Source organism: Bombyx mori, chromosome 4 (genome assembly GCF_030269925.1).
Source record: "Bombyx mori chromosome 4, ASM3026992v2".
NCBI lineage: Eukaryota > Metazoa > Arthropoda > Insecta > Lepidoptera > Bombycidae > Bombyx > Bombyx mori.
In genome coordinates this window covers 1,197,511-1,214,695 of record NC_085110.1, presented here as the reverse complement: position 1 = coordinate 1,214,695, position 17,185 = coordinate 1,197,511, and the positions used below count along the sequence as shown (strand labels likewise).

Sequence of the window (17,185 nt, the reverse complement as noted above, 5' to 3'; positions counted from 1 at the left end):
TATTCTCGGTAGACTCTACCCCATGATCTGTAAGCGGAGTAAAATGTCCCTTCGGAACAAGGTGACACTTTACAAAACTTGCATAAGGCCCGTCATGACTTACGCGAGTGTGGTGTTCGCTCACGCGGCCCGCACACACATAGACACCCTCCAATCCCTACAATCCCGCTTTTGCAGGTTAGCTGTCGGGGCTCCGTGGTTCGTGAGGAACGTTGACCTACACGACGACCTGGGCCTCGAATCAATTCGGAAATACATGAAGTCAGCGTCGGAACGATACTTCGATAAGGCTATGCGTCATGATAATCGCCTTATCGTTGCCGCCGCTGACTACTCCCCGAATCCTGATCATGCAGGAGCCAGTCACCGTCGACGCCCTAGACACGTCCTTACGGATCCATCAGATCCAATAACCTTTGCATTAGATGCCTTCAGCTCTAATACTAGGGGCAGGCTTAGGGACCCCGGTAACCGTACTCGTCGAACTCGACAAAGAGGTCGACGTGCAACCTAACCCATGCATCAGCCCGCTGAGTTTCTCGCCGGATCTTCTCAGCGGGTCGCGATTCCGATCCGGTAGTAGATTCATTCGCGAAACAATTGCTCTTGAGTTGTTAGGTCTCCTTCGGAGGCGCTCGGGCAGTTGTTAGCAAATCCCACCCCTCTTGGCTGAGCCTTTGCTCGCCCACCTGTCCTGGTGAAACTGGAAAGGCCTTCGGGCCACCAGTAAACTTTCAATCATAAAAAAAAAAAAAAAAAAAAAAAAAAAAAAAAAAAAAAAAAAAAAAACTTACTGTTTCACGGCAGAAATAGGCAGGGCGGACTCACAAGTGGTCCTACCACCAGTAATTACGCAAATTATAATTTTGCGGGATTGATTTTTATTACACGATGTTATTCCTTCACCGTGGAAGTCAATCGTGAACATTTGTTGAGTACGTATTTCATTAAAAAAATTGGTACCCGCCTGCGGGATTCGAACGCCATTGCATTGCTTCAACACGAATGCACCAGACGTCTTATCCTTTAGGCCACGATGACTTTTAAAGTCGGGTGAACGACCCCTTTTGAGGAGTTCGACTGTGCTTTTCGTGGGGTCGATGTCAATGCACCGCTTTCGAGATCATTGTCCTAAATTGGTAGCCGCGATCTGAAGTTTACTATGCATGAATGACATCTTCCTACTCGAGTAGTAGATAGCCGGATATACTTATCACCACGTGGGCTGTGAATTTATTGACCAAATACATATGATAATAATAATAAAACATAAAAACATATCCAATACCATCTGATTTATGGAAATAAAAATAACATTTTAGTGAAGATGTAATGCACTGCACGTAATGTAACACAAATAACTAAGCTGACTAGCGCGGTCAACGACCTCGTAATCGGGGGGTGCATGCGAGAGCTTTTTTTATTAAATAAAATTTATTTACTAATTAGTTATAAATAAAACTACTCAAACATCGGATCACTTGGTTGCTCTCGACCTAAAAAGGAATTTTGGTTTTATCTGTGTCATGTAGCATAAGTTTCATGGGGCAGTAATGCGTTTCGGTTTGAAGGGTGGGGCAGCCGTTGTAACTATACCTTAGAACTTATATCTTAAGGTGTGTGGCGCATTTACGTTGTAGATGTCTATGGGCTCCAGTAACCACTTAACACCAGGTGGGCTGTGAGCTCGTCCACACATCTAAGCAATAAATAAAAAAAAAGAGTGCTCTGAGAAATTGTGTGAGAAGATAAAAACAGCTAGCTCCTCTTTATATTTATATTCTCAGAACTTAACATGAGAGCACAATTCATTGCTTGTTATTATTGTTGTTGCGTCCGGGTATTATTGTCTTAACTTTTATTACAAAGATCTATTGATTTGTGTCTTACAAATGGTTTTGTCTTGTAAACGGTATGTGGATAGCAAGTTCCAGACGAACGTGCCAATTAAGTGTTAATTTCTTAACTAATTTAGGTCAATAGAAACGTCATAAATTACCGAACAGTTTGAAAGTTCACATGCTGGTAAACAATGTTAGCAGGCAGCGCGAGTTTGTAGGTCAAGCGATAGTGTCAAAGCAGCTGATAGCCGCTAGCTCGTTTCGTATCGACTGCTTAGTCAACGACTTACACTGAGCTTGGTTGCACGCTTACTGAGACGTTCTAAAAAGCGATCTAAATATGTTTTTCACGTTGTTAATAGTTCTCCTAGTTGTAATCGGTTTGTTGGCTGTGTTGTCGATTGCTCTGGACTCGCTGTGGAGTCCTTTAGAGTTGGTTTCGTCTTATTTGATGCCGTACTTCCTGCCCGCCGAGGATCAGCCGCTGACCAAAAAGTTCGGATCGTGGGCCGGTATGTATTCATTTCCGTCGGATTTTGTAATACTACTTAGGTACTGGTTTGCAAGTTTTTTTTTAATGGATTCGTTAAACCATAATGAATACGTGTTTTGTTATATTAGTGCTTTATCTCACATATCGAGCCCTTATCTAGACAATTACCTATCCGACAACATTTAAAATTAAAATATTGTAAATCAGCATGCGTTAATGTTCTACTAATATATTATGTACATAGGTTAAATAAATGAATAGGTACTAAGTTAAAGAACAAAAATATTTACGGTCTTACATTATTGAAATACATACGATAAACGTGTTTAAAATAGGCTATCTTCGTGTAATAAGAATATGAGTAACGTTGCTGGCGTCCATGAGAGACGCTGGTCATCAGGTTTCTATAAATTCAATCAGAAAATTAAATAAAAAGTTTTCACTCAAATAAATGGACAGTTTGGCATAATAGAAAATGCCACTTAAGAATAGATTCAAACGTATACAACAATTGCATACTCTTATGAAGATTTATTGAATACTGGGATTTACCTACACTACGAATAAATAATCGTATTATTTATTCGTAGGAGTTACATACATCTTGTTCTTCATTATACTTCTGATCAATGCATCGAATATTTGCTAAGTCGCATGTCTGGAAGAGACAGTTATTCTAAGTTGAAGAGGAAGATACTGTAGCCCGAAAATATACTCATGAGCTTGATCTCAATTTGAGATCCCTTGAACGTTAAATCTCTGACCTATGTCGATTACTGGATGATTGAAATATGATTAAACTTCACAATACATCATCATATAGTACATGTCGGCGATACGCCAGGGTTTTCACACGTAAGATCTATTATAACGAAAACACAATTAAAAATATATAAACAATAAATATATTTTTAGACACTTAGCCCTTTTTTGATGGTTAGAACAATTACAATTTTGTTTCATACAAACATATAGAATTACTCGGAAACAATTCATGAAATGTAGCTTAATATTTACAATAAATATTTTAGTGAATTTTACATGTTTCTGACATGATTTCATTTTACATACATAATTTTTAACTAATACATATAAACAAACACCATCATCTTCCAGTTTGATAATAGATGCCGCCAAAAACTTGATTTGTAGATTTATACAATTAGGTACTATACTTATTCAAAGTATTAATTTTAATACCAATAATTAATAGACCTGGCCCACGAGTCTACCGCCATGTGGCATGTTGATCCAACCATCATTGTTTCAATAGTTGTGTTGGTACACGTTTTGATAGCGAAAAGCTTCGATCAACACCTTAAGAAACTCTCGTTATCCAGCTGGGTTAGGGGCCCGATAGAGAAGGCAGTTATCCTCGATACTCTGCGCATTGTGAGGAGTTTTCTCACTCTGGAGTCCTAACCACTGTTGACTTGCGTCATAGACACCGCCATTGGCGGCAATCTATTTTTATGTGGTGTTTTTTAAAAATTGTATTTATAATATCCTTTAAAAAAAAATTGTATGATTAATTTTGACGTCGTCGTGGCCAGGATAAGACGTCCGGTGCATTCGTGTTGAGCGATATACCGGTGTTCGAATCCCAGGCGGGTACCAATTTTTCTAATGAAATCAACAAATGTTCACGATTGACTTCCACGGTGAAGGAATAACATCGTGTAATAAAAATCAAACCCGCAAAATTATAATTTGCGTAATTACTGATGGTAGGACCTCTTGTGAGCCCCCACGCGTAGGTACCACCACCCTGCCTATTTCTGCCGTGAAGCAGTAATGCGTTTCGGTTTGAAGAATGAGGCAGCCGTTGTAATTGTACTTGAGACCTTAGAACTTATATCTTAGGGTGGGTGGCGCAATTTACGTCGTAAATGTTTATGGGTTCCAGTAACCACTTAAGACCAGGTGGGCTGTGAGCTCGTCCACCCATCTAAGCAATAAAATTTTTTTAATAAGTTTTGAAATAAATATAGTAGAATAATAAAATATAAAACGTAATTTATTATTTATGCTTATTAAGAGTTGAGTATTAAGACAAACCAAATGATTTTTTAAATAATAAATTAAACATTAAATATCTTCTGAACATTTTCACAAGTTTCTACTAGTGAATATAAAATAATGTATCTATAAAATAATATATGTATAATGGCGGTTTGCGCACATATACACAACTATATCCTTCATCTCTATACGATACGAATACTCACACATACCTATATAATATATGTGTACAGCTTAATACAATAATTAATACAGTAAAAAATGTTCGCATTAAGATTCTTCCTTTTGGAAGGCAAAACAAGAAACCCGTTTTAAAATAAATATAATTAATTACATAGTTAAAATATAATTAGTCAATTGAATATACTTCATATTATGATTATAATATACATATATGTAATATTATGAATATTTAAATAAGACCATTATTATTTTTCTATACTAATATTATAAAGAGGAAAGATTTGTTTGTTTGTTTGTTTGTTTCGAATAGGCTCCGAAACTACTGGACCGATTTGAAAAATTCTTTTTCCATTAAAAGCCGACATTGTCCTTGATGAACATAGGCTACTTTTTTTAATTTTTTTTTATTTTATTTTTTTGGTTTCGTGTGTGTTTTAATGTTTCCGAAGCGAAGCGAGGGCGGGTCGCTAGTTGTTAGATAAAATTACAATTGAAAACAAAAAAATATTATAATGATATTAATTATAAAACTATATTGTTATGATAAAATTAAAATGTATGTTTGGACGAGGATACGCGCAGGCTCAGTGCTGTGGATCGGGAGAGGCCTATGTCCAGCAGTGGACAACTGTGGGCTGACGATAATGATGTAAAATTGTTGTCATTGGTAAAAAGGTTTCAATGTAAATAATGTTTGATATACGTTTATCACAGCTCATGGAAATCACGACGCTTACACTACGTGAAATCGAAACACTACAAAGATACTAATTTATCGTGCAACACAAACTTAATTGAAACCGGTGGCAGGTAGAATAGACATAATGCCTCAAGCGGAAGCCTAAATATAGAAAAACCTTTAAAAATACATATGGTATTATCATTCAAAGAGATTCGATGAAGTTAGAGATCACAGAGAAGTCGAAGCTCTCATTAAAAATCTTTCTAATGATAAAGCACCAGGTATCGATGCAATAAATAACTCTTTAATCAAAAATATTAAAGACGAACTGCTTGAGCCCTTAACTATAATTTTCAACGGTAGTTTTGAAGCGGGAACTTTTCCAGATGCTTGGAAGACAGCGTTAGTTTGCCCGATATATAAAAGTGGACCTAAAAATAAAGTGGATAACTACCGCCCTATTTCACTCTTGTGTATTTTTTCCAAGTTACTCGAAGGATTGGTAAATATAAGACTGACTGAATTCATAAAATCTCGAAATCTCATTTCTGACAGACAGTTTGGGTTTTGTAAGGGGAAGTCTACTGAGGATGCTGTATCTTTATTAAAAACTGTAGTGTCGTCAAAACTAAGTGAGAAAAAATTCTGTATTGGCGTATTCCTTGATTTAACAAAGGCATTTGATACTGTCTCCGTACCAATTTTACTAAAGAAGTTAGATACTTTAGGCATACGCGGAATCGCTCTAAATTGGTTCACTAGCTATTTAATGGAACGAAAACAGTGTGTTAAGGTCGGATCTATAATCAGTGGACTACAGACTAACCAATATGGTGTCCCGCAAGGTAGTATTCTGGGGCCTACCTTGTTTATATTATATATTAATGATATTTTTGAACTTTCTTTAACAAACGCAGACATTCTGTGTTATGCGGATGACACAGCAATTATATTTAGCGGATCAACATGGTATGATGCTCATTCTATTGCTGAGGCGGGAATGTCCAAAGTACAGAAATGGCTACAATGTAATCTTTTGACACTGAATACAAGGAAAAGCATGTACATCTGTTTTTGCAAAACCTCAATGTCTGCTTCAGCATCTACGAGTATTAAAATACACGTTTGCGATGGATTTGATCCATCGTGTGATTGCAAGGAGATTGCAAGAGTTAATGAAATAAAGTATCTTGGCGTCATAGTGGATGAAAAGCTGTCTTTCAAGACACATATTCGGGAGTTATCTGGTCGAATCAGAAGATGTGTATACGTCATGAAGAATCTACGTGACGTGGCTAGTTTTGATACTCTCAAGTCCGTATATTTCGCACTATGCCAATCCCTATTAATGTACTGTATCATCTGTTGGGGATCTGCCTCAAAAACTGTGCTAATTGAATTAGAAAGAGCTCAGCGTTCAGTGTTAAAGGTGATACTAAATAAACCTCGAAGGTACTCTACAGAACGCGTTTACAGGGAAAGTCAAGTTCTCAACGTGCGTCAGTTATTCATTTTAAAAATATTTTTATTGATACATGGAGCGGTGCTCTCTTCTGGAATGTACGATTCCTTGATTAAACGCAGGGTTTACAAATTACCTGTAACTTTGACAGCTACAAAATCACCATCTATCCAAAAACATCTATTTCAAGATGTTGCTAAGATCTATATTTATAACGCGGTTATTAGACATTGTAATGAAAACCTAAAGCACAAAACGGTTAGGCAAGCTAAACCACTAGTGAAAAAATGGTTGCTTACATTGAACTATATGGACACAGAGAACTTAATTAAAAGCAAGAAATAGCAGTAGATTTATTAATTTTGTATATTTTTGTTTATTTTTTCTTATTAATTTATTTTATAATTGTTTATTTGTACGCTCCCCACATATGTGTAATTGTTTGATGTGTTATTTTTATTACTCAAAATTTTTTTATTATCTTATATGTTAAATCTTGTATCGCATGTTTTTGAGCGTAATAATTATTAATAATAGTGATGTCGTTTTGAGGTCAATTATATATATAGTAAATCGCATTTTGGTCCTCACGATACAGGCTATGCCTAGTGTGAGGATCATTGGTTAATTTTATATTGTTGATGCCATCTGCGTAATCTCTCAGTTTGTTAAATATGTAAATAGTATTCTAGGTCATGATTTAAGAGTTTATGTAGTAAATAAAGAAATTATTATTATTATTATTATTATTAATGTTTGCGTGTTCGTTATTGTGTTGTGCCATCCACGCCAGTTGAAAACGTATTTCGGTTATTATCCGCATTTGCACAAAAGCTAAAACAAAGTTCCAACAAAATTCGTTAAGAAAGCGCGAGCCGGTTCAGATAATGCGTGTATTTAGCTAGCTAGCGATATTAATTATGGAGCACGGCACAGGGTACTTTATTGATAAGTTTGAAATATGGGACATGCTTATGCCAAAGTGCCACCACTGTACAAGTTGCCGGGAGGACACCGTAGAGCATATTATTATACTCGTGGACCGCGTTTGTGCTGGCACACTTGTTGCTGAGATGAGTCCTGGCGACTTCTGCGAGTCGACAATCTTGCGGAAGGAGGCGGCAAAATGGAAGAAGGGGAGGTTTTCATCTATTTCGACGCCGTGCCGCCACCGCTACAGAGCCGCGGGCCGGAGGAGGGCGTTCCTCCAGCTCCAGCCCCTGTAAGAAAGCAGTCTCCTCACGGTGATGGCCACAAAGCGACCTGAGGTCTTGATCCACGGAACCCTTTAACTCTGCCCGGGTTCTGACCTCGGGTGAAGATCAGACATCGGCTGTGATAGTACAAGGGAAGTTGTTTAGTGGGCAGGGCCCTAAAAACATTTTGGGCTCTATACGTATTTGGGCTCCTATACAAACTGTCTCTCAACCTAATGGTTCAAGGTGAACAACGGCATCCAGGCTGTAAAATCCACAGAGGAAACCCTCAATTCGAACAGCACTGTCTGTCTCACCGCTCAAGCAGCTAAGAGGCCGTTGCATTCGTCGTGAACTCACATCACGTTACAATAAAACGTTGTTCAATCCGTCAAAGTCGAAACATCTTAAGACAAAGTTGCGAAATCATCGCTCATACCTAACAGTTGCAAAACGTAAACCAGAGGTCGTGACACAACGATGTTGCAACCATTCAAAATGTGTTCTCTCGTGTGTCGACGATAGTACTCTATTTATAAAAGTGGTCATGCAAAAATTAGAGAAAAAAAATCTTTTAGTTGTTTACACTTATTTTACTAATTGAAAATCAAGCACGTGCTTACATGTTCAGATTTGCTTAAGCGTGACTATGGCAAGGTTATAATTTTATATTATTATTATTTTTTATGCTTAGTAATTAAACGCGCACCTAGCATGAACGACTAACACAATAAAGGAATAGCAATGACAAAAAATCAAAGTTCATACGACGTGGATACGGCCTCCTTGGACTGTTACTATTGTTAGCAATAATAATAATAAAGCCTTTTTATCTCCAGTAAATTTACGTAACTTAAAATCTATGTTTTATTTTATTTTAATATAATTTTTAATATAGTTTTTATCACTTACTTAATATAATTAGTAGTTATGTCTACTTAATATTATGTAGTTATGTTTACTATTGTTAGTACTTTATATTAATTCGTCCGTAATAGTTGTATCCTCATTAAGATAATCTTCTGTAATTCCTGTATTGAAAACTGGTACTGATTTTAGTTGTGAGCCCAAACGAATTGATACAACCGTTCTGTCTACTTCTACCGCTAAGTAATCGTGCGTTGCCTATTTAATTGTAACTAATACGTGGTGATAAAAGTCTGTCAAACAAACAATGTAATGAAAGATATTCTACTCTTTCAATAAATTCTCAAATAGCATTTAATCTATACTAATATTATAAAGAGGAAAGATTTGTTTGTTTGTTTGTTTCGAATAGGCTCCGAAACTACTGTACCGATTTGAAAAATTCTTTTTCCATTAGAACCCGACATTGTCCTTGATGAACATAGGCTACTTTTTTAATTTTTTTTTAATTTTTTTTTTGGTTTCATGTGTGTTTTAATGTTTCCGAAGCGAAGCGAGTGCGGGTCGCTAGTGCTTCATAAAACGCAATTTAAAAAAATTACAAAAAAAGATTAATGAATACTGTCGACATAACTAATTTATAATTAGTTTTATTTTATGACAGCTTACGAAAAAACGAAGGCTGTAAAACAATTAAAAAAATATGACCGTAAATAATTGTTTGAAATACGAGAAAACCGCAATGTCCGTGTAAATTGAATGAATAATGCGGAAATACTTTTAATTCAAATTAATCCATAGGTTACGGACCAGTAACACGCGAATCTGTACAAATTATTTGTCGGGCTATTCAAAGTCCGCCTAGATAGCGCTGTGAATTCGTATCCCCAGGATACTCAGCCAGACCAGAAACAGCGTAAATCAGGAGTGCCGTTATCCGTCATCCTGTGGCTCCCTCACAAGACGCATGTGTAAAAGTACACACTGAAAATTGTCAATCTTCTATTTTAACACCACACAAGGAATACAATTGAACTTAACGCTGGAGCATTTTTTACGTATTCCCGAAAACGCGGTACAAAACAGAAGAAACTTATCCTGACAGGGTGATCGTTTTTTGACAGTTGACGTTAAGCTCCATTCCGGCGTGATCATTATAATAGCATGTAATGCAGCTTACACGTCGTATTCCTGGTGTTTCGTCGCGGGTCCCAACGCCGCATATATTTAGGTGCCAGGATTCGGGCGGGATTCCTATTCGGCGACGGTTTAATAAGAAAGCCCACTGACCAGCTCACTTGCAAGATGGTGCGCTCCAGAAGTCGAGCATTGCAACAATTCGTCGCTGCCACGCTTGACAGCAGAATCGCTTAAGATTAACACCGAGTGTAACTATACTGAGACCTTAGAACCTACTTAGAATTCATATCTCAAGGTGGGTAGCGGCATTTACGTTGTAGATGGTCTGTGGGCTCCAGTAACTACTTAACACCAGTTGGGCTGTGAACTCGTCCACCAAACTAAGCAATAAAAAATAAAAAATAAAAAAGAGTGGGACGTGAACTCATTTATTGCAATAAAAATAGTATTTTAGTATTCAGCTTAATTTCGGTAATTTTACGCACTAACTTTTTAAACTATAAGTAGCAAATAAGAATAAGGGAGCAATATTATAACATAATTTTTATGTATGTATAGAATGATGTCGAGTACTTCAGAACGAATAAACAATAAAATACTTAATTACATTTTCTGTTATATGTATAATAAGAAAAGAATATTTAAAGCCCTTAATCTCTTTTAAAATTAATATTAAAAATAAAACCGTAAACAGTATAAACTATACAAAACTGAACTCTTCATTTACTCAAAATGACAGACTTCACTCCATGACACTGAATGACATTGAAGAAAACCTTTGAACCTTTTTAAAATCTAAAGAGTTTTAAATAATAAAGGTATAAAGGTTTTTCTTTACATGTATGTATAAATAGATTTAAATGCGCGTCGTAAATAATAAATGATCGTACGTAATAAAGATTTACATAACAACTTTCTCTTTGTCTAACGGCACCTTGAAATAATGACATTACATTGTACTTGAGATAATGTAGAAAGCGAAAGTTTATGTAATAATAGTATTTTGTACTTAAGTTTTATAGCTATGCCTCGGAGTAGTAACTATGCGACGGCGACGTTAAGACAAGTGACTTGCATATAAATAAATACTAGTGGTCCCCGGTAGTCCAAATTCGACTATAATTAATTGAAATTATAAGTTTTTACACTATTATGATTCTATTGTCATAGACTATCTATCATACTTCTATAATTACAAATTTCGCCAAGATTACACTTTAGACAAACAATATTAATCTATTCTCTTTTCGTAAAAAGGGGTACAAAGTTTTAGCTTCACGTATTAATATATAAATATAGACAGACTCGTATAAATTCATTTGACAGAATCCATATGAACTAAGTATTCATTTAAATGAATTAGCGTAACCACGTGCTAATTGAAAAGGTTCCCATTTGTTCGAGTAAGGTTTCCGTTAATATAGATCTGGGAAACAGGCCGCAATATTAACGCTCTCTGTATGCTTAGTGCGAGTTTTTTAACGTTCTCGATAGCGTAAAAGTTAGCCCAATTTTGTATGAAGTTGGAACAGCGCCCCTAGCGGCAAACGTAGGCAAACGATCCCATTCCATACAAATATGAGCTAACTTTTACGCTGTCGAGAACGTTAAAAAACTCGCACTAAGCACACTGCTCGACATGCACCTGCTTATTTACGTCATTTACCAGTGAAGGCAGAGTATTAGGAGCTCCGGGAGTCTGCGCGTCTAAGTACCGCGATCTTGTCGATATCTGCAGAGAATTTATACATGTGATTGGTTTCGAAGGACTGCTTAGTCAATATAATAAGCTATATTTATGTCTCAAGATGTTCATTTAGAACAGCGGTCGGGGAACCGGGGTAAATTACCCCAAATGGGCTAAAATGTAATTTTGGGGGACAAAAATGAAACTTTTGTGAGTAAAAAGTATATATTGAAGTGAAACTTCTTTAGAATCGTTAAATTTTTAGTTATTGTTTTCTTTTCAAAATTATCATGGGGGCTATAATATGAAAGATGCTAAAAAGAAGCGATTTCGTTTTTTTTCGTTCTTCGCCATGGGGTAATATCAACTTACACAAAAAAAATTTGGGGTAATAATTAAAAAAGTTCCCCAACCGCTAATTTAGAATGACGCGCGTTTTCTTTCTGTCAATTTTCCAGTTCCACATAGAAGAAATCACTAATATAAATATATATAGACAGATGCCCGCAAAATGTATCATAGAGTGTGTTAAAACCTTCTTAGAAATACCTAATATCAAAACATAATTAATTCATAGACACGATAAAGTATCTTAAGCGGTTTTGTTGTGTCCCGTCAGACGAAGCGACTTTAAAAATTGCGCAAACTATCATAGTTGCGCATGAACATGGTTTTCAATAGATTTCAGGGTCGTTCACTTTCGCGATCGTCAGCCACCGCTGTTCGCAAAGACCTTCATCGTATCAGCAGAAATGGAAAAGTAAACAAATATATTAATATAGAATCTAGGACTAGTTACCTGCAGATTGAGGCGTGATCCGCTAAGAAAATCCAACGAGAAATTTAGTGGGTCAATCCATAGAACTAAGTGTCACGTAGAATTCTTTGACGAGTTCGGTATGCGAGTAGCGTCCAAGAGCACCGAGAGTGAATTTACTGAATAAAGTGGATTCATCAGGACATGTCTAGGGTGACAACGATAGCTGGCTGCTATGTGGGCAGCGTCAGGGTTGTAGTAGAGGCGGTCACGATACATGTCGCATTGCTGTCATAAACAAGGATTCTGACGCAGTCTTCATATACTTATGGATAGATTCGAGGTCTTGGTCTTCAGTCAATATCTACATCCCGCACTTACCAAGATGCTTCGACGGCTAACCTCAGAAAATGTGATTGTAGTTCTTAAAGGCAGCCTATAGTCTTGCGAGTGTGAATAATACCACATTTGGATAGATCATGACATATTTGTGTGTGTCTATGAAAGTTTTATCAAGTGTCACCTTTTTACGAAGGCAGAAATACTCCACTTGCAGGAGGCAGGATGCAGGTCTGCAAGGATGAGCGCGGTACGGTAAGGGATAGACTTAAAGTGAAGTCAGTAGGTCATCCGCCTTTACCGGCTATAGACTGGCCGAAACGGTTGTTAGGGAGATGTTCCTGCGTCTCAAAGAGAACCAACTGACGGTGGTGGTGGGTTGTATATTCATCTTGTACCAGGTTAGATTGTCACTACTGATGTACGGTTGTAGGAATTCCCAAGACACCGGCTTTTGCGTTTGTGAATAAAACTCAATAAATTATTAAATGTTAATGTTTAATTCTGTAATAATTAATTCTGTTGATAATTAAATACCTTGAGTTCAGTATTTTCTGATCTTCGAGAATCTACTTGCATACGCATATTATACGCATGAAAGGGAATTAGAAACGCTTAGCTTCGTAATTTCGATCGTCATGGAAGCATAAAATATATAGTTTTGGTTAAAAATACGAAATGTGCAAGGTTATATTGAACGTTCCCCGCATTTCTGTTTCGGTAAGGTCGGAGATGATGCCACACTGACCGGATACAGCAGTTTCAAAATATTGCTTATTTCATTAGATGAACGAACGGGCTCATGGTCCATGAAAACAAAAATGTGATCAGAAGCTCACGGTTCGCAAGTTGTTAGCTATTTTAAAAGAAACAACTGCTAGAAAACATTATTTCTTTCTGTAAATAGTTGAAAGTGTCTGCAATCCAAATGATCTTAATTGGTTACCGGTGCGCTTGGATAACACAAAGTGCCTTACCCACTAATCACCTTGCGACATGAGATAGAAGACTCTCAAGTAACTTTTAAGAAGAGTAGGCGGTATCTAATGAAATAAAATAACAGAAAATTCGATAAATTATCAATTAATGATGAATGGTAAAATATATTTCTAGTTGTGACCGGCGGCACGGACGGTATCGGTAAGCACTACGCCAAGGAGCTGGCACGACGCGGCCTCAACGTGGTCATCATCAGCAGAAACCCTGAAAAATTGAAAGCAACGGTCACTGAAATCGGTAAATTCTTTTAATAATTATATAACAAACTCAGAAAAATTGAAATGTTATAACACAAGACCAATTAGACTTTATAAAATAACCATAAGATTAAATGGATTTGTGTAATCCATTTTCTTAAATTATGTAATAACTAATTATTATTCAATAACCAATAATATTTCTCCATCATTACACACAGAAAAAGAACACAACGTGAAAACCAAGATGGTGGTTGCTGACTTCAGTAAAGGCCTTGAAGTGTACGCTCATATCGAAGAGGAACTCAAAGACATTCCTATCGGTATACTAGGTAAGCCAGTTAAAATTATTCCAAAATATCTATTAAGAAACATTAAGAGACTTTTCGATCAATTCGACTTGAAGTTTATGAATATTGACACCGCTGACACTCTAGGACCTAGAGTAAGTTGAAGGAAGGTGGTAAAACTTGTCGGGACTGCGTGTAGATCAATGCGTGGATGCCATAAGTCCTCGCGAACAATTACGGGGATTGTGATGATGATATTTCACATTCCAGTGAACAATGTTGGCGTACAGTACGATTACCCGACGGAGCTTGGTGACCTGCCGATGTCGAAAGCGTGGGAGATAGTCCACGTGAATGTCGGAGCCGTTACCAGTATGACCAGGCTCGTGGTAAAGGAGATGGCCAAGAGGGGAAAGGGTGCTGTGGTCAACGTGTCTTCCGGCTCCGAGCTGCAGCCACTGCCGTTGATGGCTGTGTACGCAGCTACCAAGGTTAGAACTTGAACATTCACCAGAAGACCCGTTTAACAAGTTTTTAAAACCAAAATTTTTTACCATAGTTTTAAGATCCACTACGTCCTCTTAGAAGTCAACCGATTTTTGGCCAAGTTTTGTGAATTTTGTTAGTTCAGAGTTGGAAATAAGGCTATACTTCTAATTGATGTCTGATCTTAATGGTATACATATTTCTTTATTTAAGGAAGATACAAGACAATATTGTTACGCGCTGGGGTTCGGGATAAATAAAATTCTACCGAATAACAAGTTCACACTGTATTAGCACTTAGAACACTAAAATTCTCAATTCGTTTTTTCCGCTTCGCTTCAGGTGATCCGTTCATTGTTTCGCTTCGAGCAGTTCCGATTACTAACTGACTGTGTGCCATCTCTGCAACGCTTTTATAGTCGAAACGAAATTCCTAGAATCGTCGAGAATATACCACAAAAGTCGAGTATTGTGTATTTCCGCTATCTCACAATAGATGGCGTTGTACTTCTGGAGCGATCTAGGTACTACTAGTTCCTTCGATATTCATTCTGCTATTCGGCGATAGATGACGTTACTATTACCGACGTAACAATATGTTTAATGCTAGTAATGTTCTAGTATATTTCAATTCAAGTTTTCCGTCATTATTATGTCCGATAGGTAAATTAAATTAGGAATTCATATTAATTTTTGCTCTGACTTGTATTTAAACTATATATGTATTAATAGTACAGAGGCCTTGTTTTCAGGCTTACGTTCGCAGTTTCACACTGGCGATTCGCGAAGAATACGCTCCTAAAGGGATCCACGTTCAGCACATGTCGCCACTTTTCGTGTCAACGAAGATGAACTCGTTCTCCCAGCGGCTTCTCGATGGGAACCTGCTGGTGCCTGATGCTGCCACTTACGCAAAACACGCAGCGGCTACTCTCGGTCGTGTACATGACACCACTGGGTATTGGCTTCATGGAATACAGGTATGGACGTAACTAGAGATACTTTAGTTTTATCCCTTGGATTAACAAGATATAGCGGTTACTGCATTCAGAATAAATTGATGATTGTACAGATTTGTACCATTGTTGAGCGAAGGAATAAATACATTTTTTATGGGCTCGGCAGTGGGTGGCCTAGAATGGCACCACCCGATCTCTTTCAGTGAGTACCGTAAAGGACGACTGAGGGATGCCCAGGAGAATAGAAAACAGCGAACTCTGAGTATTGTATTAGCGAACTGCGATAATCAACTAACATTTACTGGTAGTAGGACGTGTTGTGAAGCATGGGCCACTTGGTTACTATTTCACAGCAGATATAGGCAGGGTGTTTGTATCAACCCGCGCTGGTCCATAAGACGCCCTTAGACCAGTGATAATATTTTAAATCTTTTTTTTCTTTTTTTTTATTGCTTATATGGGTGGACGAGCTCACAGCCCACCTGGTGTCAAGTGGTTACTGGAGCCCATAGACATCCACAACGTAAATGTGCCACCCACCTTGAGATATAAGTCCTAAGGTCTCAGGTATAGTTACAACGGCTGCCCCACCCTTCAAACCGAAACGCATTACTGCTTCACGGCAGAAATAGGCGGGTGGTGATTCAGCGGACTCAGAAGAGGTCCTACCACCAGTAATTACGCAAATTATAATTTTGCGGGTTTCATTTTATTACACGATGTTATTCCTTCATCGTGGAAATCAATCGTGAACATTTGTTGAGTACGTATTTCATTAGAAAAATTGGTACCCGCCTGCGGGATTCGAACACCGGTGCATCGCTCAACACGAATGCATCGGACGTCTTATCCGTTAGGCCACGACGACTTCCAAATCATCTAAAACATGCTCATTTTATATATTGTTTCAGTACTTCTTCATTAAGATAGCACCGGTGTGGTTAAGGACAAAGATTGGACATAATCTGAATAGACAGTTTCGGGTGGAATACGATACAAAGAAAAAGTTATAAGATGAAGACTAGGAAAGTCTGATGTACTCCGCATTGCAGCCTAATGATCGGTGGAAGTTTCCTTATATGATGGTGTCAACGGGAAATGATTGCTACTTTTAGGTGAACTATTGATTCGTCTGCTGATCTATTCTTATGTGATAAATGGAAGATAGTCGATACGCTTTTGTGTTGTAATTATGTATTTATAATATTAAAACTGGTAATCCTGGTGATATTAGAACAATAGACAACTAAGTCCAAAAATAATGTAGACTACAATTATTCGAGGCTCTAATCTATGTTTAAATATGCAAAGATACAATACATAAATACCACTTTTTCTTCTGTGGGTCAACTGATACTCATTTTTTTTTGTACCTATTGTTAAAGTTTATTCTTGTCATTTTATTGCGCCAGTTTTTTTTTTTTCAAATTGGTGTCAATAAAGCAAAAGAGGATACGTAATATATTAAATGAATCTACGTACGTCTTGAACTAGTACATAATTTAGTTTAATATAATAAGTTACATTAAAATGGTCGCTTAATAAAGATTTTTGTGAAACGGAAAAGTAATTTAAATTACAAACC

General features: G+C 37.2%; 1 protein-coding gene across 1 annotated transcript; it reads left to right on the top strand.

Annotated features, from left to right (window-relative positions):
- The first annotated feature begins 1,726 nt into the window (after positions 1–1,726).
- LOC101746771 (inactive hydroxysteroid dehydrogenase-like protein 1) lies at positions 1,727–17,166 on the top strand. The gene is made up of 6 exons (XM_012693040.4): positions 1,727–2,353; positions 13,783–13,905; positions 14,087–14,197; positions 14,426–14,646; positions 15,394–15,621; positions 16,512–17,166. The coding sequence occupies exons 1-6, from the start codon at positions 2,182–2,184 to the stop codon at positions 16,611–16,613; spliced, it is 957 nt and encodes a 318-aa protein (XP_012548494.3). The 5' UTR covers positions 1,727–2,181; the 3' UTR covers positions 16,614–17,166.
- The last annotated feature ends 19 nt before the right edge of the window (positions 17,167–17,185 follow it).

Bases quoted from the DNA above. Each gene is read 5' to 3' on its own strand.
- LOC101746771 (XM_012693040.4), top strand. From the start codon at position 2,182: ATGTTTTTCACGTTGTTAATAGTTCTCCTAGTTGTAATCGGTTTGTTG. The intron at 14,198-14,425 runs GTAAGCCAGTTA...TTCACATTCCAG, and splicing joins CATTCCTATCGGTATACTAG to TGAACAATGTTGGCGTACAG. The intron at 15,622-16,511 runs GTATGGACGTAA...ATATTGTTTCAG, and splicing joins ATTGGCTTCATGGAATACAG to TACTTCTTCATTAAGATAGC.